The sequence below is a fragment of the Rutilus rutilus genome, assembly GCF_951802725.1.
Source record: "Rutilus rutilus genome assembly, chromosome: 7".
Classification (NCBI taxonomy): Eukaryota; Metazoa; Chordata; class Actinopteri; order Cypriniformes; family Leuciscidae; genus Rutilus; species Rutilus rutilus.
Window position 1 is genome coordinate 3,605,873 of NC_140221.1, and position 25,455 is coordinate 3,631,327.

The following is a 25,455-nucleotide window of genomic DNA, read 5'->3' on the forward strand; positions in this document are numbered from 1 at the left end:
AAGTGCCTTGGTTTTTGTGTTAATAGATGGATATGCTAATCATTAAATGGCATGATATTACTACAGGCAAATCCTATGTTTGTTGTATTTGTTCATTTAATTCATTTTTGTGAAATTCCTAACATATATTTTGTGAATCTCATTCTATTTATTTGTTTTGTTTTTCGTAGTTGTTTTTTTGTGAATCTACTTTTCCGGATGGGAATCTATTTATCTGGAAATATGAAGCTATTCTAACCCCGTATATTACTGTGGTAAAAACACAGTACCACTCACATTGTAATGATTGAATTGAACAAAACATTGACCGCTGTATAAAAAGGTGTTATTTTTAGTATCACTGAGAGACTATTATAGTTTGTATTGATATTTTTTTATTTGTTTAAAAATGCTTTTTATGGTTTAAATCCCCTATATAGTGCACTATGTGCCATTAACCATATAGAAAATAGAAGATGTGTGAACAAGTGACTAATTTTAGCCATGCAGGGGGCGGAGCTTCAGATTCTAGAGCGCATTTGATTGGACAGAAAATCTGATGAGAAGCGGAAGTACAGAGTGATGTCATCAAAATCACTGATCCGTATAGGCGGAAGTGAGAGACTGTAAGTTTTGAATGCTTATATCTTCTAAATGCGAATTTTGTCAATGTTTTAGAGCACACTAGCTTATAGATAACAGTCAGTAAGACCAACATATCAAAACTACTATAGCCTAGACCTTATGCGCCAGAGAAACGAGGGCGCCTCCATCTTTAGAATATTGTCTTTGAACTTCCGTTTTTGCGGTCGCTCTGTATATTTCTATGGTATTGCTGACCAGGAGTAATTAGCTTTTGAAGTCGATTTACCTAATGTAAAGTTAACGAAAGTTATCATGATTTTAATGTTTAAAGCAGATGTCTTAACAAATGTCAGTAGACCGGGAAGATTTTAAAACGAGCCGTTAATTCAAAAATATGCAAGATCGCTGTGAAAATACAGACCGGAAGTCAAAAGACAAAGAGCGCAGCGCTGAAAAGGGGCGGGGCTAAACTTCAATTTTGATTTCATGGGGACTTTAACTAGTTTTGTTTTTGTTTGTTTTTTGTTTTTTGGATTCAAAGGTAATATAATATAAAGTATAGTGTTATAAATGTACATACATTTAAAAACAAAAAAAAACAAATTTAAATGTACAAAACAGGATTTACGATGCTGATGACCGTTAAAACGCGTCATGGACCACAGTCTGTGAAAGCCCGCGCTCCTCTCCGCTAGGGGGCATGTATCGCTGCTTGCAGAATGTGGCGTGTAATAAAGAAGAACAATCTTCCTCAGCTTTGGATCAAAGGTAGCACTAGCACATTAGCAAACAACCCCAAGATAGTGTTTGGTCTCTATGGTGCTTTTCAAAACACTGTAAAGCGCTGAACCCTGGACGGGCCAGCGACGTTATCAGAGATAGCACGCGCATTTGACGTGATGAGTGCGAGAATTAGCATCTGCTGTGAACTCAAGCTACATAGCTAGCTGCTTCTAATAAGCATTACCTTTACCTCTTTTTTGTCCTTCATCGGCTTAGTTGCTCAGTTGTCAACAACAGTGTAGTTAATACTGGTTGGAGGGACAGTAGCTTCAACGTTGGCTAGTCTGCGGTACTTTTGCCTGTGAGTGTAACGTTATAAGATGATAGCTGGACACGCATAGCCTTTCCTACTGTCTTGTGGAGTTTGACATTTAATGCCAGTTCTGACAAAGAAAAGCTCTGGTGTTCCAAAGTTCATCGGACAGCATGGGAATAATACATGAGACGGCATCTTAGCGCTTAGTAGACTTCGTTCAACATCACGATTTTGGTTAAAGATCGCTCCTGTGCGAGCCTGTTGAAGCCAGAAAGAGAAGATCCCGATCAACATCATGTCCGAGGACACCATCGTGGACAGGTTCATTAAGGTAAGCTGGCTAATCAATGTACAAAAAGTAAACAGTTCAGTCTTTCCATTTCTGTAACTTCTAATAACAGTATTTCCATTAAATGGCGAGTTCCACTAATGAACTGCTGTCTGTACATTGTCTTGCATGTCACACGGCTACTAACCTAAATAAATAAATCAGAACAGTGACATGACATCAATTTGAGTTAAAATTGTTTGTGTGTATTAGTGTGTATTTTTCCACTAAGAAAAAAAAAAATGTAATGAACAAAACAATCCCAGTAACAAGACCAACACTGTTGTACTATTGCAGTCAGAATATTACAGTATGTTGATGTCATCTGAGGTCATGTTCACTGCAGTGCATCACTGAGACGCACGGTGGCGCCACTCGCCTTTAATTATACCGGGAGTAGGTTTGTCATTAGTGACATATATTAAAGTTAGTGAATTAGTACATGTATACCTGAATTTGCTATATTAGTACAAGCGTCCTTTTCATAGTGTGATCATACAATTAAAGGTTGGGTAGGCAATTTGTTTAATACTTTTTTGTTTTGTTTTACTAGTTGAAGCGCTCTTCACATCCTGATAGCAATCAATAATAGAAGTGGTCTAAATATTAAAACTTGGACATATATCTGTGGAAGTCTCAGGACCGAAAAACTGTTCATCCAATCGTTGCATTCGGTCCGCAGACTCTGATGTGTGCGTTCATGTGTTTGAAGGAGACGTGGCTTTGTAGACGCTCTGAAGGGAGGAGGGTGGGATCTCATGATTTCAAAGTCAGCTGCTCTAAAATTGCCAACCCTACCTTTAAAGGGGTGGTTGATTATGATTTCACTTTTTTAACTTTAGTTAGTGTGTAATGTTACTGTTTGAGCATAAACAACATCTGCAAAGTTACAACACTCAAAGTTCAAAGCAAAGGGAGATATTTTCTTCTAAAGAAATTGCTTTTTAAGGACTACAACAAACGAGTGGTTGGGACTACACGACATTCCTCCCGGGTTAGTGACATCACAATCCCTAATATTTACATAAACCCCTCTCCCGGAACACGATGTATAGATTATGAAGACAGAATATGCTAATCAATGACTAGAAGATAATAGACTAGACACATAAGCTACAAAAATTCATCAATTAATCATTCTGTTGCTTCTACATGTTTTCACTTCTTCTCGAGTCTCTCCATCATTATCTGACTCCGGTTTGAACATAAAAGGCTAAAAGTTTTGAAATGTTCAGTGCATGTGTGTGTGAGGTAAAACGACACAAGCTGTTGAAGCTCCGCCCCCCTGTGCCGGGAGCAGCAGCTCATTTGCATTTAAAGGGACAGACACTAAAACGATGCGTTTTTGCTCACCCTCAAAAAATGACAACTTTAACATGCTGTATAAAAATATCTGTGGGGTACTTTGAGCTAAAACTTCACATACACACTCTGGGGACATCAGAGACTTATTTTACATCTTGTGAAAAGGGCATTATATCACCCCTTTAAGTATGGAGTAGAGCAGCTTCTGGGTAAATTGAGAATCACTTTTATTTATATATTTTTAGATAGATAGATAGATAGATAGATAGATAGATAGATAGATAGATAGATAGATAGATAGATAGATAGTGATCACGATTCTCCCACGATTCTGAATACACAACTGAGCAAAATGATATGTACTGTAATTTACTACTTGTTCTGACAAAATGTTAATTCCTTTTGTTAATAGTCTACGTAGTCAAGTCTATATGCAGTCTATTTAAAACATAATTAATTTGAATAAAACAATTTTTATCGGTTGTTTGAATGAATGATTCAGTGGCTCACTTATAAATACTTGTTTCATTACTGGATGAATCAGTGTTTTTGAACGAGTGAATGATTCAATGACAAATAGGCTAAATTTTTTTAACAGTCACCTGTCGCCACCTACTGGTGTAACAATGTAATCTTTATTTTAAGCGTCAAGTTACTTTCAAAAGGTGATTTACTCTATTTTAATCGCTACCGTAGACATCAGTGTTTATATCCAGACTATAGACTTTTATCCCAGTAGGCTACTTGTTTTTTTGTTTTTTGTTTTGTAACAGGAATAATGATACTGTGTGGTTGAAAAGACCAATGCTGGGTAGATTTCTTACAAATTGTAGTTTTACTGATTCCAAATTGCATGACAAAAATTGTAATTAGTAACAAACCTTTAGGTAACTTTCATTAGCCTACTTTTAGATTACTGGTTCTTTTGAGCATGATCTCATTGCAGCAAATAAGTTCAAAAGGGGAAATATGAATGAATAATCAACTTCTTGTTATAATTAATTATAAATATTTGGATCAGTTATCGAATTATCTTGATGTCTCTTAATTAATACTACAATCAATGAATCTGTTTGTTCAGCGACCACTCAGTATTGATCATCTATCAATTCTGTGGCCACAGAAAAATAACTCTTTCTTAGCATGTGGCTGTGATCGCATCGTACGATACTTGCAACGCCTTAGCCGTTGAACGGGCGTCCGGATGCAATCTCAGGAGAAAGTCTCGATGGCTCAGCAAGTCGATGGTGTTGAAGTTAATATCAATGATGATGAACTTGCAGTGTGAGTTTGACTCTGTAATGGTCGAGGAAGATACAATGGTTGTAACTTGAGGCCCCTCCGGCTGCGCTCCGGGGGAAAGGTCCCGCAGTCGGACTGGATGTCTCCACTCTTTTCACACGAACAGCAACCGGGAGGAGGAGGAAGAGGAGAAGGTGACCTTTAACTTCTGTGGAGGTCTCTCCTCCAGGGGGTCAGTGAGCCAATGTTAACTTAAACTTTCGAAGGAAAAGTTTATGACCCTTTGTCTTTGAGCATGGTGTTTTGCATATTAGAGTGGGCTGGCAATTTGTGTCCTTTCATACTTGACGAATTAATTTACTTTAAATTAATTTCGAATTAACATAACAAGAATACAACGCTTGCTATGAGGAGGTGAAGTACACCAGTGTTTCTCAACTGGTGGTTCGGTCAAAGAAACATGTTTTGTTTTGTTTTTTTAATCAAGACTTTTATTTTGAAAGATGTGCGTATTTTGACTCTTCTGTCAGACGCAGTAAAGCCTGAGTGCCTGATTCAGAGATGTTGTCTGGCTGCATGTCAGTGTATTCTATTATAACTTAATTTTCGTAACTTGTACAACGTCGCAGTTGTCAATTAGAAAGTACCAATAAATTACGCAACTGGTACGTGTTAGCTGTGAAGGATTTGCAAGCAGGTTTGATGTTCATTCTATTTATCAGGATCAGTGTCCGTATGTTTTATTAACAGTTCATGCTAGTATCGTGTATTTACCATGACAAAATACCACTTTATTTATTTTTTTGCGTATGTTTTTAAATGACTATTGTGGCTCATACAAACTTACCTGTATTGTATTAACAAAAAAGCTACTTTGCGACTGCTGTTTAATTGCTTACAGTTAATGAGTATGTTTAGTTAAGTGGGACGGTACTTGTTTTATATATATATATTTATATACACAGTACTGTGCAAAAGTCTTAGGCATGTTAATATCCCCCCCCCCAAAAAAAATGGTTTTAAGTCAGTTATTTATATCTTTTTCTGTAGTGTGTCAGTAGGAAATATCAGTTTACATTTCCAAACATTATTTTTGCCATTAATTGTAGTTGTAATAATCCAGTGTGATTTGTGTATGCACAAGGAGTCTGACAGCAGCCGGTATGATCTGATCTCACCATCATCGAGTCCGTCTGATCACATGAAGAAACTGAAGACACTGAGACAGACTAAATCCAGGAGAACTGCGGGAACGTCTCCGAGACGCTTGAAGAAACCTTCCTGCAAAGCTACCTGAAAAACTTTGCGCAACCTGGACAAAAGCCGTTTTAAACGCAAAGGGTCGTTACATCATATATTGATTTGAATTAGTTAATAGAAGGTAAATCATAAATAAATTCCATTTGTGATTTTATCTTTGAAAGCATTCTCACTTTACAGCATTTTAACACAAGTGCTTATTCACAGTCCTGTAGCTTTGCAGGAAGGTTTCTTCAAGCATCTCGGAGACGTTCCCGCAGTTCTTCTGGATTTAGTTTGTCTCAGTGTTTTCTGTTTCTTCATGTAATCACAGACGGACTCGATGATGGGGAGATCAGATCATACCGGCTGCTGTCAGACTCCTTGTGCATACACAAATCACACTGGATTATTACAATTAATGGCAAAAATAATGTTTGGAAATGTAAACTGATATTTCCTACTGACACACTACAGCAAAAGATATAAATAACTGACTTAAAACCATTTTTTGGGGGGGAGGGGGGGGATATTAACATGCCTAAGACTTTTGCACAGTACTGTGTATATATATTTAGTAAAAAAAAAACGGGTCGCAGCCTAATGCCCATGGGAAAATGTGGGTCATATGGTCAAACCAGTTGAGAACCACTGATGTACACCGATGTGTAGGGCATTAAATGAGGATTATTTTGATAGGAAGCTTGGTATAGATGAGCCTACATTAACAAGTGGTTCTATCATAAAGCATGCACAAACCGGTATACAATACAAAAGACAGTGATAATCTTAAACACAATGTCCTGGAGATGTGCATGTTCATTCATTGAAGGTTTGCGTATGAATTAATGGAAAGCAGTCTTTTTTTTTTTATGGGCCTTGTGTGTCTTTTCTATGGCCTGTGCTTTTGCTTGTGGCCACCTTCCCCCACCTGGAGTCTCTGAGGTCCACGAGTTGATGGACTGGTGTCAGCCAGGGGGAATAAAGCTGATAATGATCAGTGGAAGAGCAGACATCTCGGCGCCTGCTTGGACCTTTGCTTGTTGCGGTCTTGAGGCGTCTGTTGGATTATTCATTAAATATAATGAATAATTGTGTGTGTCTGATTGGTCCAGATGCTACGTCATGATTCCCAATGCAGAAACCATCCATTACGAAACAATTACTACTTAAGGAAAACAATCAATTATATGTAATGCATAATATATAATAATTATTTGTACTATTGTGAACTGTTCCTGAATGCTCTGTGTGTTCTTGTTATAGGAAACATCCATCCTGGAAGAGTATAACATCAACTGGACACAGAAGCTGGGAGCTGGGATCAGTGGTCCTGTGAGGTATGCGGTTATGCCCAGTTTGAAGGGTATATTGTAAGGTCATATTTGTGTAAAATAACACAGGCAAAGAGTTGTATGTGTTTTCCTGTAAACACCTCCACTAGCAGATGTAGTTATTAGCCTCGTTCCCACTGTGGATGTAGGGGTGTGTTTTCAAAGTTAAGCCAAAATAGTTTTGGAGGACTGAAATCATAATTAGCACCACTCTGAGAAGAAAGAAAGAAGTTTTGCTAAATATAAAAATGTCCACCTTCAGCTCGTGGTTTACATTTGTTTTTGCTGTGAAATCTTTACTAATTTTTATAACGTAAGAACTTTTGGTAACACTTTAGTTTAGGGTCCAATTCTCACTCTTAACTAGTTGCTTATTAAAGGAACACGCCGACTTTTTGGACTTTAGCTTATTCACTGTATCCCCCAGAGTTAGACAAGTCCATACATACCCTTCTCATCTCCGTGTGTGCCGTAACTCTGTCTGACGCACCCACCGCTAGCCTAGCTTAGCACAAAGACTGGAGGTAAATGGCTCCAGCTAGCATACTGCGCCCAATAAGTGACAAAATAACGCCAACATTTTCCTATTTACATGTTGTGATTTGTATAGTCACAGCGTGTGCAAATAACAAGGTCACATGAGACACAGCCATCTTCTAACCGTATACATACTGGGAACTATATTCTCAGAAGGCAAAGAACTTATTCATACGGTGAATAAGCTAAAATCCCCAAAAGTCGGCATATTCCTTTAACATGCATATTACTATGATATTAGCTGTTTATTAGTACTTATAAAGCACATATTAATGCCTTATTCTGCATGACCATATTCTACATCTCTTAATCCTACCCAATACCTGAACTTAATAATCACCTTACTATTAATAAGCAGTAATAAGGAGTTTATTAAGGCAAAAGTCACAGTTAATAGTGAGAATTGGACCCTAATCTATCTAAGTATGTTAGCAATATTTCAAGATGAACTCTAACTTGACTGAAGCCAGTCTTTATCAGTTTTTAGAAACATCATGAGTGTCAGACATGATCATCAGGCTTTTGAGGATTTATTTGTTCATTTCTCAATCATCATTGTATTGCTTTGCATTATGTTTTAAAACTACAGAGCTTTGATCATAAAACTGAGCATTTAAATATCATCTTACTAAGACATATTATTGTCAGATAGTGACGACTGATATTTATACGGATTTTATGCAAGTTGCTGCTATTTTGTCATGTGTGATTTACAGTACAACATTTTATTTGACCTTTTTGCCATATAAATATCAGCAGCTGCACCAAATCGCATATTTTTGCTCAGTTTGGGCCTCTTAATAATATTGAGTTATTTTTTTTCCTCCTTGAGTTTCAGCTTCATATTCTCACTATATCGGACCTTAAATGAGCCTCAATTTTATAAAATGTGATACTCAAGAAAAAACACAAATGCAAACTTTTGTTGTCAAAGTGTTAATAAAAAAATAAAAAAATATTTGTACTATTATTTATTTCATATGTCAGGCTTTACAGGGTTAATACATTAACTGATGAATTGCTGTTTGTTTTTTCAGGGTATGTGTGAAGAAGTCGACACAAGAACGGTTTGCCCTAAAGATCTTGATTGACAGACCCAAAGCGCGCAATGAGGTAGTGAGCACTGTGTGCATGATTTGATGTCTTTCATTTGAAGAACTTGTCTTTCTTTTCATGTTAGAAGTTAAAGGGATAGTTCACCCTAAAATGAAAATCAAGTCATCATTTACTCACCCTGGTGTTGTTCTAATGTCGAACACCCTTGTTTATTTTATGGGCCTCTAAAGGATTTTTTTATGACAGTCCATATGACAGTGAATACTGACCAGCAACAAGCTTTAAAAAAAAGAGGCAAAAGTATCAGAATGATCCTTTTGATCACAGGAGTGCGAACGGGACTTTTTTTTTTTTTGTGGTCCATTAAAGAGAGAAGGGCATACGAACACTAGGGTGAGTGAATGATTTTATTTTTCCTAGTAAATTACTTAATTTTCATTTTAAAGTGAACTATCCCTTTAATAACAGCATTCATCTGTCTCTAGCAGTAATTTCAGACTTTACAGAACATCTTTAAATTCTCTGCTGTGTTTTTTGTATTTATCTTTATTTGCAGGTTCGGCTTCATATGATGTGTGCCTCTCACACCAACATTGTTAAAATAATTGAGGTGTATGCCAACAGTGTACAGTTTCCTCATGAATCCAGTCCAAGGTAGTGGAGTCCAACATGTACAGTTTTAAGACAGTGTTTCGAATGATCTAACTACCTACAAATATAAATAATCTGTTTTCTTTACCTCTTTTTGAAAGGGCAAGGTTATTGATTGTCATGGAAATGATGGAAGGCGGTGAGTTGTTCCACAGAATCAGCCAGCACAAGCACTTTACAGAGAAGATGGCCAGCCAGGTCACGAAACAGGTACAGCAATGAAAGTCCCTATAGGCTACGTTCACACTGCAAGCCTTAGTGCTCAATTCTGAGATATTATATTTTATTATTATTTAAAAGAAAAATGTGCACACACAGAGCAGTACAGGTTTACACGAGGACGATAACTATAACGATAAAGGTAAATGAATAGTTTTTAGGGATGCACCGATATGAACATTTTGGCCGATACCGATAATTCTTTACATTTGAAAGCCGATAACCGATATATTGGCCGATAAATCTAAATTCAAATTTTTAGATACTTTGAGAGCCTGAGGAGCTGAAGTAAATAATCCATTATCTATCGGCTTTAATATATCGGACAAAGTTTCTTATCGGAACGATAACGTTAACATTAGAAATTACCATTTATCGGCCGATATCGATATGTGGTCGATATATATTGTGCATCCCTAATAGTTTTGAACATCATTCTAAATGTAAAAGAATAGCAGAGTTCACACCACAGCTATCACGATAACGACACAGAGAAACAATATCGTTGGAATCCCTTTCAGATTGATTTTTTTTTTTTTTAGCTGATGAACGATAAAAACATTGACAGCCAATCAGAATCCATCCTGCTTTAAAGAGCTTGAGCATTTAATGACAAACTTGCAGTATGCGCTTATAATGAACAGAACGGTATCATGCGTTGGTGTAGACGCTTATATACAGTAGTCAACATTTGAAGTGGACAAACAAAAAAGTTCATCAAAGTTGTCTTAAGACAAGAACGGGTATTGTTCAAAATTCATGTATAACTACGATGAAAGGTTTTGATCCCCTTCAAATGTTGACTACTTATTGAAATGGAACATTATTAACGTCATAACTTGCACGGGAGACTTAAAATGCACTAAATCGAATGACTCATATTTGTATTAAATAGTTTGACGAAACTTCTGTCGTTTTTACAGATAAGCCTTGCATTGCAACACTGTCATTCATTAAACATTGCACATCGAGACCTGAAACCGGAGAACCTGCTCTTCAAGGATAATTCCCTGGTAAGACCTGAAACCAAAATAATGTTTTAATCCATTCATTAAAGTGTGACTGAATTGTTACACCAGGGATGGTCTTGGTCACTCCTGACACCAGAATAGAAATGCTGCTTATAAAAAAAAAAAACTATTGATATGTTTTAAATGCATATGATTTAATATGGAGTGTTTCTTGCTCATTAATATTGCTATCTACATTAATATTGCTATCTACATTAATAATTCATCTTACCACTGTTATTTTGTTAGTCAGAATTGAGAGATATTGATAGATGACTAATTATATAACGTTATATCACAATCCATTTTTCATTTCCAGAATGCACGTGTTGTTACAATGCTAACCTATATAAAATTATTAATAAAAAAATCATATTTCTAACTTTAAGATTGTTCTGAATTAAGCAAGTTATTCCAATAATCGGTAAGGATATTTTCCGGTATTATATTTTGAGTCATGTTTCTTGTGCCCCATCAGGACGCCCCTGTTAAACTGTGTGATTTTGGTTTTGCCAAAATCGACCAAGGTGATTTAATGACCCCACAGTTCACTCCATACTACGTAGCACCGCAGGTAAGACCTCACTGACCTCTTATAGATGTAAACCGTTCTTAACCCTTTACTTCTAAAGGGATCATACTGTATCATCAATTCACATTTCCTTAATAGTTGAATTCAAAACTTCCTACCTGGTCCAATTTAATTGAACTACATAGGCTGGAAAAACAGGAATGAACATCAACATGTGTCTCCTCACGTTTACACATCAACAGTGTCTATTCATGATGGAGTAATAAATAAGAGAATCAGCTGGTCATTATTGCAAAATAATGTGATCACTATAAAGAAGTGCATGTTTATTAATGACTGACTAGCTGTATTAATTATCCTACTTATTAGTCAGCTATTTACCTAATAGTTATGTAGAAATAAAATATTGATTTATTATTTTAAGGCCTCTTCTAAAGAATAATTGGTCTGCTATTGAAACATATGAAACAGTCCTAGCAACAAGAATATTATAGTAATATTAATACTTATGTCGTCTGTGGTCATTTTCCCAGCAATCGATACCTGTCAATCAAGTTTGCTTCACTTTACCATGTTTGTGCTTTTTTACATGCACTGTTTACATGTGATTTAAATCTGATCGTCATATAAAGCGATTATCAGATTTAATCGTGTGTCTCTTCAGAAGACTTGAAATAAACAGCACAAAACATATTTATTATGTGACGAATGTGATCTAACCTTCTTTAATAGGTGCTGGAGGCACAAAGACGGCACCAGAAAGAAAAGTCTGGAATTATACCTACCTCACCCACCCCTTACACGTACAACAAGGTATACCTTATGCTTCTCGGTGTTGTGGCTTGTTCTTTAACCCTCAGGGGCTCATCGGTTGCTTTTGAATGGAAAATGTAATGCTTCGGCTTTCTGGAATTCTGTAAAGGTACGAAACTTGGAAAAGCTGGAAACTTTTGGTACTGCGTCCAAACAAAATCTTACTGAAAGCTCATTTTTTGAGATGTCAAACTCAAATTTGGAAAACAAATTTTTTCGCAGTTTTAGAGTAAAATGTTTTGGAAAATATAGATTTCATAGAAATTAAAAAGTATTTTAGTTCATTTTTCATAATAAACTTCCCCTAAAAATACACACACACACAAAAAAACGAAAAGTACTATAGTACTAAAATTCATCCTTTTTAATTACCTTTTTATTATATTTCACTATTTATAATTCGACAACTGACTTGATGGCCACTGGTCATTTTTAATGACAGTGCAAATCTTCAAATTCTTGCCCAATATCTTATTCTTACTGTACAGGTTTTTTTTTTTAACCCTTTGAAAATATCTGGATTTCAGTGTTTCTTACTCCTAAATTATTGTGTGGTGGTCATTATCACCTACAGCAACTCACAATTATGAACAAACATTTTGACTACTACAACAATTATTGAGGCAGAGAATTTATATAGATAAAGTTTTCAGTCAATGGCCTTTGAATTCATAAATAAAAATGTTTTTTTTTTTGGTCCTTTTGAATCTTTTAGATAATCATTTTTCAACAACCCCCAGTCAACGTGTAAACAAGGATATTCTCTCATTAATATGCAAAGTCTGTGTCGTGGAAATTTTTAACTGTGTATTAAACTAACCATGTTTCTAACATCTAACCTTATTTAACATCTAACATTGGAACAGGATGTACTGTATGAAACCAATGGAAAACTTGTGTCTTTGACCGTGTGCGTATGTATGTAAAAATAACACAGTTTTGGGAAATGAAACTAGACAGTCTGTTAGAATCTTGTGATTACAGATGAAGGCGTCGCAAGATCAGAGTTTGCTTTACCTAGTAACATAGGGGTTTGCATATGAAGAACCAATCAAATAGTGGGGAAATTATGTAATGCAGCCTGACATTTATGTCATACCTCGATACTATAAAAACTGTTGTATATGTGTTTTTCGGTGGGATTCTCAATGGAATTTGTCTGAGATCCTCCGGCCTTGCTTCTTGGGAGAGATTCCCTGAGAACTGCTCGGGAAGATCTCCCGGCCGTGATTAAAGCATTTAAAGGACAATTGCAGATCTGTTTGTCGATTTATTCCTGCGCAGGAAGCTAGTTTAGGAAGCTAGTTTAGGGAAGCAAGTTAGTTAGAAACTCGGCCAGTTGTCGACTGAAGACGCAAGAGCCAGAGAGTTAAGGTATTGGTGTCGAGAGCAGACGCCAGAGAGAGTTTAAGGTATTGGTGTCGAGTGAAGACGCCAGAGATATTAAGATCAGTAGGGTGTCGAGTGCAGACGCCCCAGGTAGTTAGGTTTAGGGAAAAATATCTACGACATCTGTTTGTCGCCACAGTTTCATGTGTATCTCATAATATCATGCTTAAAAATGTCACACTTTTGGACTGCGATGGTCTACTCATGCAGTCTTTGTTCACAAGACTTTATTGGCTGAAGGTGTTTAGCTTGCTAGCTCCTTACTTCATTTTCATTTTCTCTCGTAGAGCTGTGACCTGTGGTCCTTGGGGGTGATCGTCTACGTAATGCTCTGCGGATATCCTCCGTTTTACTCCAAACACCACAGCCGCACCATCCCAAAAGACATGCGCAAAAAAATCATGACGGGCAGCTTTGACTTCCCAGAGGAGGAGTGGAGTCAAATATCTGAAATGGCCAAGGACATCGTCCGCAAGTGAGTGTCTTTTCATTTACGGTCTATTTTATTGAAACGTATTTACTTCCGTATTCAAGTGCCAAAACGTGTATTGAATCTTTTACTTTTCTGTCTTGGGAGTCAATGGCAGCAAATAAAAAAAAAAATCTGAAATTTGGCACAATTATTATCAGGGTGGATTTAAAAATCTTTTTTTGCCAATTTTAATGTCAGTTTCTCAAATCCTCTAGTGCCACTAACAGTTCAGATTTTCACACACATTGTAGGAAATAACTTTTTAATTGAAGGGTGTAAAAACAATAGATTTTTCCCTTTGATTCCTTGTCACGCCGAGTTCAGTGATCGAGTTCAAGTCTACTGACAAAATCCTTCATACAGTACGCGTCATGACTTTGTCATTGGCAGAATACCCTTATCAATTTAGTTGACTGCACCACTTATTGGTTAAAAGTTGTAAGTGATTGTGATGCTGCTGCTTGCATCTTAATTCTCAGTCGAGATCGTTAAAGTCATGGTTTTGAGGGAGAAATAATCTGGCCTCGACCGAATGAAAAGGAATAAGAGATCCAGAGTGCAATAAAGTAACTGTGTAAAATGAGAGATATTGTTACTCAGTTTTAGTGGTGTAAGCCAATGCTTTGTTTCTCACATTTTGTAGAAACAAGAAGATCTAACATATTGTGTTGCATTAAGGCTACTTAAAGTAAAGCCGGAGGAGAGACTAACCATAGAGGGAGTATTAGCCCATCCCTGGCTCAACTGCACTGAGGCACTGGACAATGTGCTTCCCTCTGCTCAAATGATGATGGACAAGGTGAGCTCCAAAGAAAGACGAGATTTAGGGTGTGTTCACACTTGGCAGGTTTAGTTTGATTAAAACAAACTCTGGTGCGATTGTTCTGTTTGTGCGGTTCATTTGAATAAGTGTGACACTGCCACCTGAACCCTGGTGAGCATCAAACAAGCGGGTCGGTGTCTCGGTCCGATCTCTGAAGTTATGAAGTTTGACTGAAATATGAACGCAACACGGACAAGATGCGACCCTATAAAGGACAGAATGCTCAAGAACCGCGTCTCCTCGCAGCAGATCTTCATTTGTGTGTGACGGAGGGATTCCTGATGCTGTTTTTACTCCTTTACACATTTTATAAGCTCTTTGTGAGTTCTCAGCTGGTAGAAATACCATCATATGCACACACACACATACAGTTGTGGTCAGAATTATTGGCACCCCTGCTAAATATGATCAAAGATGGCTGTAAAAAATAAACCTGCATTGTTTATCCTTATGATCTTTCATTCAAAACATTTGCAAAAATCTAACATTTCATTGAAGTAAAAGAGAGAAGCTGCTTTATGTGCTTTCGATGTTTGTTTTGGATCGTTGTCCTGATGGAAGATCTAACCATAGATTTTTTTTATTTGATAGAATCCATAGCCGCTTTCTGACCAAGTAGTTACAGGAACTTAGTTATAGGAACTGTCCACTTCTAAACAGTTCTAAGAACTACTCTCCCCCAAACTCAGTTTTGCTGTTTGCGTTCGCACTGGCCAAGTGGCCATAGGAACTGGTAGGAGGGGTAAGGGAGTGACGCAAGCACGGTGACTTTTATTTTGACGGCGCTGAGAACGCCAGAGCAAATAATACTCGTGTTCGTTAGTTAGCGATCTGTCTAACAGTACTGTTTAACATGTTATTAGATAGAATTGTTATAGAAAGTACACAGTATATGAAAAAAAGGTTATTAGCCTATGCCGTGTGGTTGATGTCCAGTGTTGCTAGCTGAGCAGAAATACATAAGCATGTTTGGCTTGGTCCCCTCAAAGTTGCGTTGGATTTTCTCTTCAGCATAAAGGTTTAGAGACCCATCTATCACTGTTTTCCATGTTTGTATCTAGTTTCTGGAGTAAATATATAGGCTATATTCTGTGTGTTTACATATAGCTGTTTTAAAAATGGCGGGTGCTGGTGTTTCGCGTGCGTTCGGTCATCAGCGTACACTAACGTCACGGGTAGTTCCTATAGTGCTGGTTTAGACCCTACTCTGAAGTACGAGCTAAATTAGTTTCTCCAAATGGAGTTCCTAGAACTAAAGTCGTTCCTAGTCGGCGTGTTCGCACCGCAGGAACATACGGGTACTTTAGCCAATAGTTCTAGGAACTGTGAAAAGGTTCCTCCGGTCGGAAAGCGGCTCATGATACCATGTATCTGAACAAGATGTCCAGGACCTCCAGCAAAAAAAATATTAAAGATCCAGCAGTATATCGTGGGCATGGGGTACTTTTTATCCCTGTTTTGCACCAAACGCATCTGGTGTGTTTGCTGGCAAAAAGTTTTTTTTTTTTTTTTGGTTTCATCTGACCACAGAATCTGGTCCCGTTTGAAGTTCCAGTCGTGTCTGACAACTGAATATGCTGGAGATTGTTTTTGGATGAGCAAGGAGGATTTTTATTGGATTGAAACCCTCCCAAACAACATGTGGTGATGTAGGGGTTGTTTGAAGGTTTTTTTTTGTTTTTTTTTTAAAGGCTTTCTGACCCCAAGACTCAACTAACCTCTGCAATTCTCCATCTGTGATCCTTGGAGACTCTTTGGCCACTCAAACTTTCCTCCACGCCGCGCATTAGGATGATATAAACGCATGTCCTCTCCCAGGCAGATTCGTAACATCTTTAGTTGATTGGATCTTCTTAATTATTGCACTGATGGTGGAAATGGGAATTTTCAGTGCTTTAGTTATTTTCCCTACAGCCACTTTCGATTTTGTGAAACTCAACAATCTTTTGCTGCAAATCTGGGGCCGTATTCACAAAGCATTTTATCTTACCACTAGGAGTACTCCTAAATCGCAATAAAAGATTTTAGCTAGGAGTTTTCTCTTAAAAGTTATTCACAATGCCTTTCAGATCTACTCTTAATAAAGAAAAATGACAACTCCTAAACTAAGAGTGAGTCTTTGTTGCTATGGATGACGTCATTACTCACGCACGAGCTTGACTGAAGTGACCACCTTGATTGGCTGATGATTGTAACGCGGGAATGATTCCAAACCCCTCCCCTACGATGATGATTGACAGGTGACAGGTCTGAGAATGCGTGCGCTACACAAGTAGTGCGAAGGACGGAAGATGATGAATAACTGAATAAATAGCCTAAATGAATAAAGAGTAAGGAAAAACAAATAGCCTAGTAGCCTAATGAAACATATGGATTGATGCAATATCTTTGCAACATTATTGAATTAATCTGTCACTATATGCCTCTGCCTACGTTTGCAAAAAGAAGAACATTTTAATTTGATTCACAATCAAACGTTACAATTAGTTTACATGCAATGAATGAGTAGCCTAGTTTTGGTTGTTGTTGGTGCCGTTATTGCATCCCTAGTTATGCCTACAATGGAAAATTGTTCCCTCGCGATTGGAAGCTCCTGTAGCCGCCGCGTACGCATTTCAAAACATCGCAACGTGAAATGCCACAAAAAGCGGTTTGTGAATAGGTCTTAGTGAGTTAGGAGTCCTCTCGACTTCTTTTAAGCTGTCCCAGGCTTAGGTGCTACTTTTAGGGCTAAAATGCTTTGTGAATTACTCTTAGTCAAAAAAATTAGGAGTCCTAAAGTTACAAGAGACACGCCCATTATTTTTAGGAGTTGCTCCTAAATTCGCCAGTTAGGAGCTACTTTTAGCCTTAAAATTCTTTGTGAATACGGGCCCAGAACTACATTCTTTGGTTTAACTCACATTTAAACTCCTGTGAAACAAGAAGTCATAGCTAGACAATTTCATGTTCCTAGTCACCCTGGTGTGCTAAAAAAAATGTAAATACTAATGGGAATATACTTCAGAGATATTTTACTCATAAAAAAATTCTAGGGGTGCCAATTATTTATTTTAACTGCCATCTTTGATCATATTTACCATGGGTGCCAGTAATTCTGACCACAACTGTACAACAAGTGCATTTAGCCCAGCACACAGCACTGTTTTGGATGCAAGTCCGTCGCAAAATATACACCATAAAAGCCAAATGAAAAATGACAGTGAGAATGGTAAGTGAACCAATACTAAATGTGTCATTTTCTTTTTTTTTGGTCCAGAGAGAACCAAACTACAAGTGTGAACACACAACCTAAAAGCCAGAAATGTAGTTTCTTCTTAGTTGAGTACTATCTGCCATTGTTTAATACACTTATTGCAGACATAGCAACATTTTAGGGGGAATGAATCAGTTGAACTTAACTAGCACCTTAACTTTAGAAGCTATGCTATGTAAGGTTTGGCAAGTATCTGCCGCTCTGAAAGACAATATTCTGGGTAAACAAAAAAAACAACAACATTGATTTTCTTGTAAAGACGTGCTGCTGCCGCCACTTGTGTTGTAATGACGGTTGGAAAATTAGCTTAAAGAAAGTGTCTTTATATTTCAATTGCAATTCTTACATCTTTGACTACTTTGTGAAAGCAATGACCCATTGCTCCCACTTTATATTAAGTGTCTTTAACTACCATGTATGTACATTTAACGATGCACTTATTGTGTGCGTAAATGTTTTTATATTGTACTTATATTTAAAAAAATACCTGCATGTCATTACATCTTTATAATTCCCACCAAACCTGTGCCTAACCGTACCCATCTCACACCTCAGTAGCAGCACAAGTGTTCTGAACACAATAAGTACACTATAACCAAGATGTTTTTTTTTTTGTAAGTGCATAGCTGTTAAAGACACCTAAATATAAGTCTGACCAGTCCATGATTTTGCCACCAAGTGGATGTGCCGGTTACTGCAAACAATTTCAGGCACATGCACAGACGAATCAGTGTGTTAAAAGTTTGACTGTCCTCAGACTTTACATCTAGACTTGACTGAAGTGTACATCATGCGTATTGTGCATTAGATGCATTGTCAGTCACCCACACTAAATCTTGGGTTGTGATTTGCCATTGTTTGGCTACATTGCAGTAGCTCAGCAACATTTGCACTTCTATGAAAACAGTGTGCACTTGTACATATGATTCTGTTGCACTGGACGTCCATGTCATTGCCATCCTTTCCACCTTTAGTGATTCTAAGTGTTGTCTCACTGAAATAGTGCTGAATAGTAATGGATGAAAAGCATTACAATAAAGCATATGATTGTCCTGGTAATTTGCGCTTTCTGATTTTTGTGGAAGCTTTGATATTTGCTCAACAAATTTTTTTTTCTGTGTGCAGGAATCAGACCTGAAGGGGTTTTTCTTTCTTCTTATTATTTTTTTAACTCCAGCTCTGAGTGGAATAGAGTGCATTACACCCACTTTTTCAGTGGCGTTGGTTCCGGAAGTATTTTTTCCATTCATTTCTCCCATAGGAGTTTCAAAAGAGTCTTTGTTAAAGCGTTATATAAGCCATGAACCAATCCAGCCAGCTACGAGGTGAATCATAACATTACAAACTTTGATTGGAAGCAAAAAGGCATTTGAAAATCAGAAAAACCCAATGATGATAGACTGAGCTGATGGGTAATGTAGTTTTTCACCTCAAATTCTGCTGTTAGACCAGATTATTTTAATAAATAAGCTGAAATAATGCAGGCTGACGGCTTCAACAGCAGCAAATACCATCGTTTAACAGCCTCGTAGCTCACAGTAGGGCGGACTTTAAAGGTTTATAAGTTATTGTTAACGTCAAGTTGAAAAGAATGGAGTTTTTACTTGTGGAACCCAACCGTTGCTCTATACTGGTGTTTACGCACGTTACTGGTATTCCCACACTATTTGACTTTATGCCAGGGTTTCAGATTTCACATTTATTTATATAGCGCTTTATACAACACAGATTCTTTCAAAGCAGCTTCACAGAAATAAACAGGAAAATTCATCAGTTATGGAGCGAATGTATTTTCAGCTCTACAGTGCAACACTGTTATTGAACTGAACTGAATCAACACTTAACTGACTTGAGCATTGGGTTATCAACTGAAACTAATTCAATTCAGAAATAAAGCAGCTCTACAGTTGACAAGACTTATTATTCAGCTCAATTTAGATCAACTTAGTTTAATAACTTCCAGTGTTACAAAGGTGAGCACCCAGAATGGCTCTTCTCAAGGTTATTTTGCCCTTGATTTTTTAACAACAAAATGTGCCTCGTCATGCAGAAGAGGTTAAAATCTGAACTTATTCAGAGCTGTTGAACAAAGCAGTGCAATGCATCAGAATCCACTGCTGCACTGCTTGTATGCATGCTCTTCCTGTATGTGCATAATAAATATATTAGTTATTTATTGTTCATTCAGGCAGTTGTGGCTGGAATCCAACAGGCACATGCTGAGCAACTGGCCAACATGAGGATACAAGACCTCAATCTCAGTCTAAAGCCACTCAACTCTGTGAACAACCCCATTTTGAGAAAGAGAAAGCTACTTGGGTGAGTTTCTTCTTTTTGCTGTCTCACTGCTCAGATAATTGAAAATAATTACTAGTCGTGAGTCGTGACAGTGGTTTTCTTTTACCAGCTGGATAAGGGAATCCTTAAAGGGATGGTTCACCCAAAAAATGCAAATTCTGTTATTATTTACTCGCCTTCATGTCGTTCCAAACCTATAAGACTTGTGTGCAACCAAAACCCTGGCACTTCAAAGCGTTCATGAAGAGATCGTAAAATAAGTCCATATGAATCGATCGGTTTAATTCAAGTCTTCTGAAGAGACACCATCACTTTATCTAATGAGCAGATTTAATTTAGCCTTTTATTCACATCAGCGAACAATATTTACAGCATTCAGATTTGATCATGGACGCTGAAGCATGAGAACCAGTGAGGTTTGATCTTTTGCGTTAAGGAAGTATGGTTGAGCTTCTGTTCTTGTTTGCTGATCAGATTAATTAAAATTAAAATAGACTTTCAAAAAGCGAATGGAGGGACAGAAATCTCTCAGATTTCATGAAAAATATCTTTGTGTTACGAAGGCTAACAAAAGTCTTATGGGTTTGGAACGACATGAGGGTGAGTAAATGATGACAGAATAAAACATTTTGGGTGAATTAACCCTTTAACAGGATTCACTTATAGATACATGCTTAATTTCTGCCTCATGCAGCACCAAACCTTGTGATGAACTTTTCATCAATGATCCAGAGAACGAGGCAGAGGACACCAACGTGGCTCTGGAAAAACTAAGGGATGTAATCGCACAGTGCATCTTACCACAGGCTGGTACGTATGAACACACACACACACACACATACACACACTCCTGCTGCTGGACATTGTTGGTATGTGGTGTTTACAATCCTCAGGTTATTCTTTCCAGAAGACTGAGACAGAAGATAATTGTTCAAAGATTAAGCTATAAAGATCTAAAGAAACTGCAAATAGGAAAACAAGCAATATACACAAGTGGATGTTTTCATTTCTGCCCAAGTAAAAACTCAAGTTTATTGTTTATTCACAGAACAACAAGTTCCTGCAAAAAGGACTACCCAGAAGCCATACCGGCTTATAAATAGTGCTACTGGAAATTTAAAGTCCCCCTGTAGTCAATAATTTTATCCCTTAAAACTAGGGATGTCCCGATCCGATCCACGTCATCGGTATCGTGCCGATACTGGCCCAGAACGCAAGATCGGAGGGGAGAAAAAAATATGATCCGATACCTATTGGGGTGGAACGGTACATGTATTCGTATTGAACCGAAATAACAACAATTGTTTAATTTAACAACATAAAAAATTTGATTTTCACCACAGGGGAACTTTAAGATAACATGCTTGAATACTGGTCATAACAAAAGATATTTGCCTCAGCAGTCCTTAAGGCCAGGTCACACCGCGCAGACAAACGCTAACAAACACTATATAAATGCTTCATTCACACAAATTCGCTTCATCACGGCACTCTGCATTGTGAGCACGCTTGTCACATGTCTACTTATATATGAACTTATATATGAAATAATGAACTTGAGCGTGCAAAAGATGCGACGTGAGCGACCCCTAAAAGAGCACACACACTCAATCACTCATTACTCGCACACTGTGTGGAAAGTTTAGCGTGCGCACACTACCGAATCATAAACAGAGCTCTCGTTCATGACTGAATAACTTTTGTAACTTTAAGGATTAATAAGGATGTTTAGTTTATATGGTGAAGACTATCCAGTGTTTTTACATTTGCTTACTATATTATTTTTCTGTACCTAACTATCATCAGACCTAAAATTTCATAAGAAAATTACCATAAGAAAAAAATTCATTTGTATCTTTATATTGTATTCATTTGTGCTTTTGCTTGTAATTTGATTATTTGTTCTTATTTTATTACTGACTGTTGTTTACTTGTCTTTAATAATGTTTGAAATTTATATTAGTTAGGCTAGTAGTTTTTAGCCTGGCTCCGCCCTCCTACGTACTTCCGCTCAATTTTCATTTTCCTTCAGTACTCCGTCTGGGTTTGCGGTATATTCGTGGGTTTTCTCCGGCCAAATTTTTACCGGTCCAATCAGCGAAACAGAGGGAGTGGCTGAGAACGATGACGATGAGGTCGTGCGCTAGTTTGAGTTGTAGGGTTACGTCACGACCAAACGTTAGCGATTGGTTATGGCAGACCCAAAAGTTCAACAGAGTACCCGTCTTCTAGGAAGTTAACGCTTGTCAATGGAGAGTGGACAGACTCTCTGTACAAATGAAATGTACGAGAGTCTGGTAGGACCAGGCTAAGTAGTTTTAGCTGTGGTATTGAAACTGGAATGGAGAATTGTGAATTTTCACTGGTATCTAAAATGTTGGTGTCATTACTGTTTCATGGCCGGTAAAAAAAATATTTATGGCCAGTACATTTTCTTAAGTCAACGGCCATTGGCAGGTGTGGCAAAAAGTTAGTTTTAGGCCCTGTGTGTAATATATATGTGTGTATATGTGACTCTATAAGCTGCCTTAATAAGAAAAAACGACCGACAATGAAGTATATTGTAGTACTTACAATATCTTTTTGTTGTTTTTCCAGGTGACAATGAGGATGAGAAGCTAAATGAAGTTATGCATGAAGCGTGGCGCTTCAATCGGGATTGCAAGCTTCTCCGAGATGGATTGCAAGGGTTAAGTTGGGATGGTAGGTGTTCACTAGAAGTACTCTGTGGTTGGTCAGATCAGTACTTTTTACAGTAAACTGAAATTGTGTGAATTTGAGGTAAGTGCTCATATCAACAGCTTTCATCTGAATTACTCATTTTATTTTTAATTACTAAATAAAGCTTAGGTTGTAGGATTTGGTTCAATGCAATGCAGCATCAGAGCTGATCTCTGTTCTTTCACAATCTTAATTGTATTTTTTCTTTATACATTCTTTAAGTGTTTATGATGCTTATTTGTGTCAAGTAAAATGATTTTACTTCATTTTATTTCCATCCTTGGCCAATTAATTTCATAATTCATCTCAAAGGCCATAATTTCTGGATGAATTGACCGATCAATCAAGCACAGGTCCAATCTGTCGTCTGTTCTTCTTTCTTCACAGGTAGATCTTTTTCAGACAAAGTAGATCGCTTAAAGCTGGCTGAAATTGTCAAACAGGCCATTGAAGAAAAGACAAATTTACAAGACTCCCAATAGCAAGTGCTGACATTTTACTCACTTTTGTACTGTTCATTATAATTGTTATTAGGCATATGATTGCAAAACATCTTTTTGTATTAAATTGCAGACCTTTTTCCATGGTCGTGCTGTAGTCTGTTGTTTATCTCTAGCTGAAACCAAGTTGTTGTTGGTATGATTTGTTTTCACTACAGACTGCAGTAAAGAAATGTGTTTTAAAACATTGCAGCGTTTTCATTTCTGGGGAAATATAGAAATGGAAGGAATCGCACATAATGTTGTCTATGTTAGATGACATTTTGTCAGTCATCTAATAAGTATGCAAATAAGATAATATGATTTTATAGTATGATTTAAAATAGTATGATTTTTAAAAATGTAACAAGCTAAATTGATGTATTGCACAGTTTGGGAAACAGTTACATAAGGTTATTAAATATATTTTGTATATTGTAAATCTGAAAACACTTTTTTGTGTCAATCACAAAAACCTTTAACGTATATATATAATAATGATAGATAGATAGATAGATAGATAGATAGATAGATAGATAGATAGATAGATAGATAGATAGATAGATAGATAGAGCCGTAATGGGGCCAAATTAAATGGCAAAAAATCGATTGAAAATGTAATTCTGATGATGTTTGACTAAATGTGGCTCATACTGAATACAATGATAATAATTCTGTCATGCCATTTTGAACGTTTTTTGACCTTCTACAGTATTCATCGCATCATTGATCTGACAAATGTATTTTATTGTAAGCATCCTCTGATAAATATTTTTGTACAAAAGTAACACAACTTTCTAACCTCTTTGCCTCAAATCTTCTGATCAGTCACGGGAATTCATTCAGCACAACCCTCACAGTGCATTATGGGTATTCTCTAGCCGTTGAGTGTGCATCGGTTGTACACTCGATCGTTGTTGTGGTGCATTATGGGATTGAATGAGTTCGCTCGATAACGTCCACTATGGTTTCTGACACCTCTACAAATGTCTGTCGCCTCAAATAATGTCGTATTTGAGGGTATAGGGGGCGATTTCGGACACAGCCGTACAAATTCCTCAAATCTTGTAGTAAGTTAGCAGTGACATCTTCCATTTATCGAGCAGGATTCGGTTTTAACTGCTTTGAACACAAAGTACTGGGAAATGATCAAGCAATACATGAAGTATTCAATGAAAAAGGTTTGTTTCTTCATGAAAACATCTGTGTATTTGACACATTTTTGATCTGTGATAAAGTACGCAAACTACGGGAAGCAGCAAGTGTCAAAGTTTTCAACCCCTCCTCGACTACAAGCAGCAAATCTCACCGATCGGTTATCAAACACACATGATGTCTCAGTGGTTTTTGTCCATACAATGGAAGCCAGTGGGGTCCAGTTTTAGATCCAACTGACTTTCATTTCATGAGCAAAAACAAATTCTCAAATTTCTCATAATTTGTGTTGTGCAGAAGAAAGTTATAGGCTACAGGTTTGGAACGACATAAAGGTAAGGTAAACCTCTTCGCAAGAAACCACAGCATGATCTTTGTGAATGAAGGCATCTTTACACAGCTGAGTTAAGGCTGTATAAAAGCAAGACTAAATTATTCCTTCTATCAAAGTATACAGCTTTAGGAAAAAAGGGTTCATTAGGCCTTCAATTTCCCCTGTGGTGAAAAATCAAGCTTTTAATGTGTCTGTGGTTTTTTTTAAATGCTTTAAGACAAACCATGTGTAAATTCATAAGTCGACACCATTGCTGAGTATTTTCTCCTTAAAACTGCAGTGAACCAAAGACAGTCTCAAAAACACGCTTTGAAATCGCTGGTGTTTCTGACGTCACAAACTACCTTGTAACCAATCAGATCAACGTGTGATCGTCAGCGAGTGGATCTCTGAGCTGAGTGAGTGGAGGCGGGGCTCATTTGCATATTCAGAGAACCATGTATACTAAATGAGGCAAGGGTGTCGAGTTACATTCAAGATATTTTAAGACATGGAGAATTTTTTTCAAGGAACATTTTTTTTAAATATGTAATTTTGGTGATCAAAAGATGAGTTTAAAGGGATACAATTATTTACCACGAGGGGACTTTAATCATCGATCATGGAGCTCTTTCCTAATGATCTGAATCAGGTCTGTTAAAGATGAAAAAATGTGCAGA

General features: G+C 37.2%; 1 protein-coding gene across 1 annotated transcript; it reads left to right on the forward strand.

The window, feature by feature from the left end:
* Positions 1–1,264: 1,264 nt before the first annotated feature.
* Positions 1,265–23,410, forward strand: mapkapk5 (MAPK activated protein kinase 5). The gene is made up of 14 exons (XM_084414916.1): positions 1,265–1,934; positions 6,984–7,057; positions 8,626–8,701; positions 9,201–9,298; positions 9,397–9,505; positions 10,438–10,527; positions 11,003–11,098; positions 11,789–11,869; positions 13,546–13,733; positions 14,409–14,529; positions 19,998–20,128; positions 20,802–20,917; positions 22,706–22,810; positions 23,216–23,410. Exons 1-14 carry the CDS (start codon positions 1,899–1,901, stop codon positions 23,308–23,310), a joined length of 1,416 nt encoding a protein of 471 aa, XP_084271042.1. The 5' UTR covers positions 1,265–1,898; the 3' UTR covers positions 23,311–23,410.
* Positions 23,411–25,455: the final 2,045 nt, after the last annotated feature.

What these genes read in the sequence shown, in the direction of transcription:
- mapkapk5 (XM_084414916.1), top strand. Translation starts at nt 1,899, where the DNA reads ATGTCCGAGGACACCATCGTGGACAGGTTCATTAAG. An exon ending in CATACTACGTAGCACCGCAG is followed by an intron (nt 11,099 to 11,788) that starts GTAAGACCTCAC and finishes CTTCTTTAATAG; the next exon opens with GTGCTGGAGGCACAAAGACG. An exon ending in CTCAAATGATGATGGACAAG is followed by an intron (nt 14,530 to 19,997) that starts GTGAGCTCCAAA and finishes TTGTTCATTCAG; the next exon opens with GCAGTTGTGGCTGGAATCCA.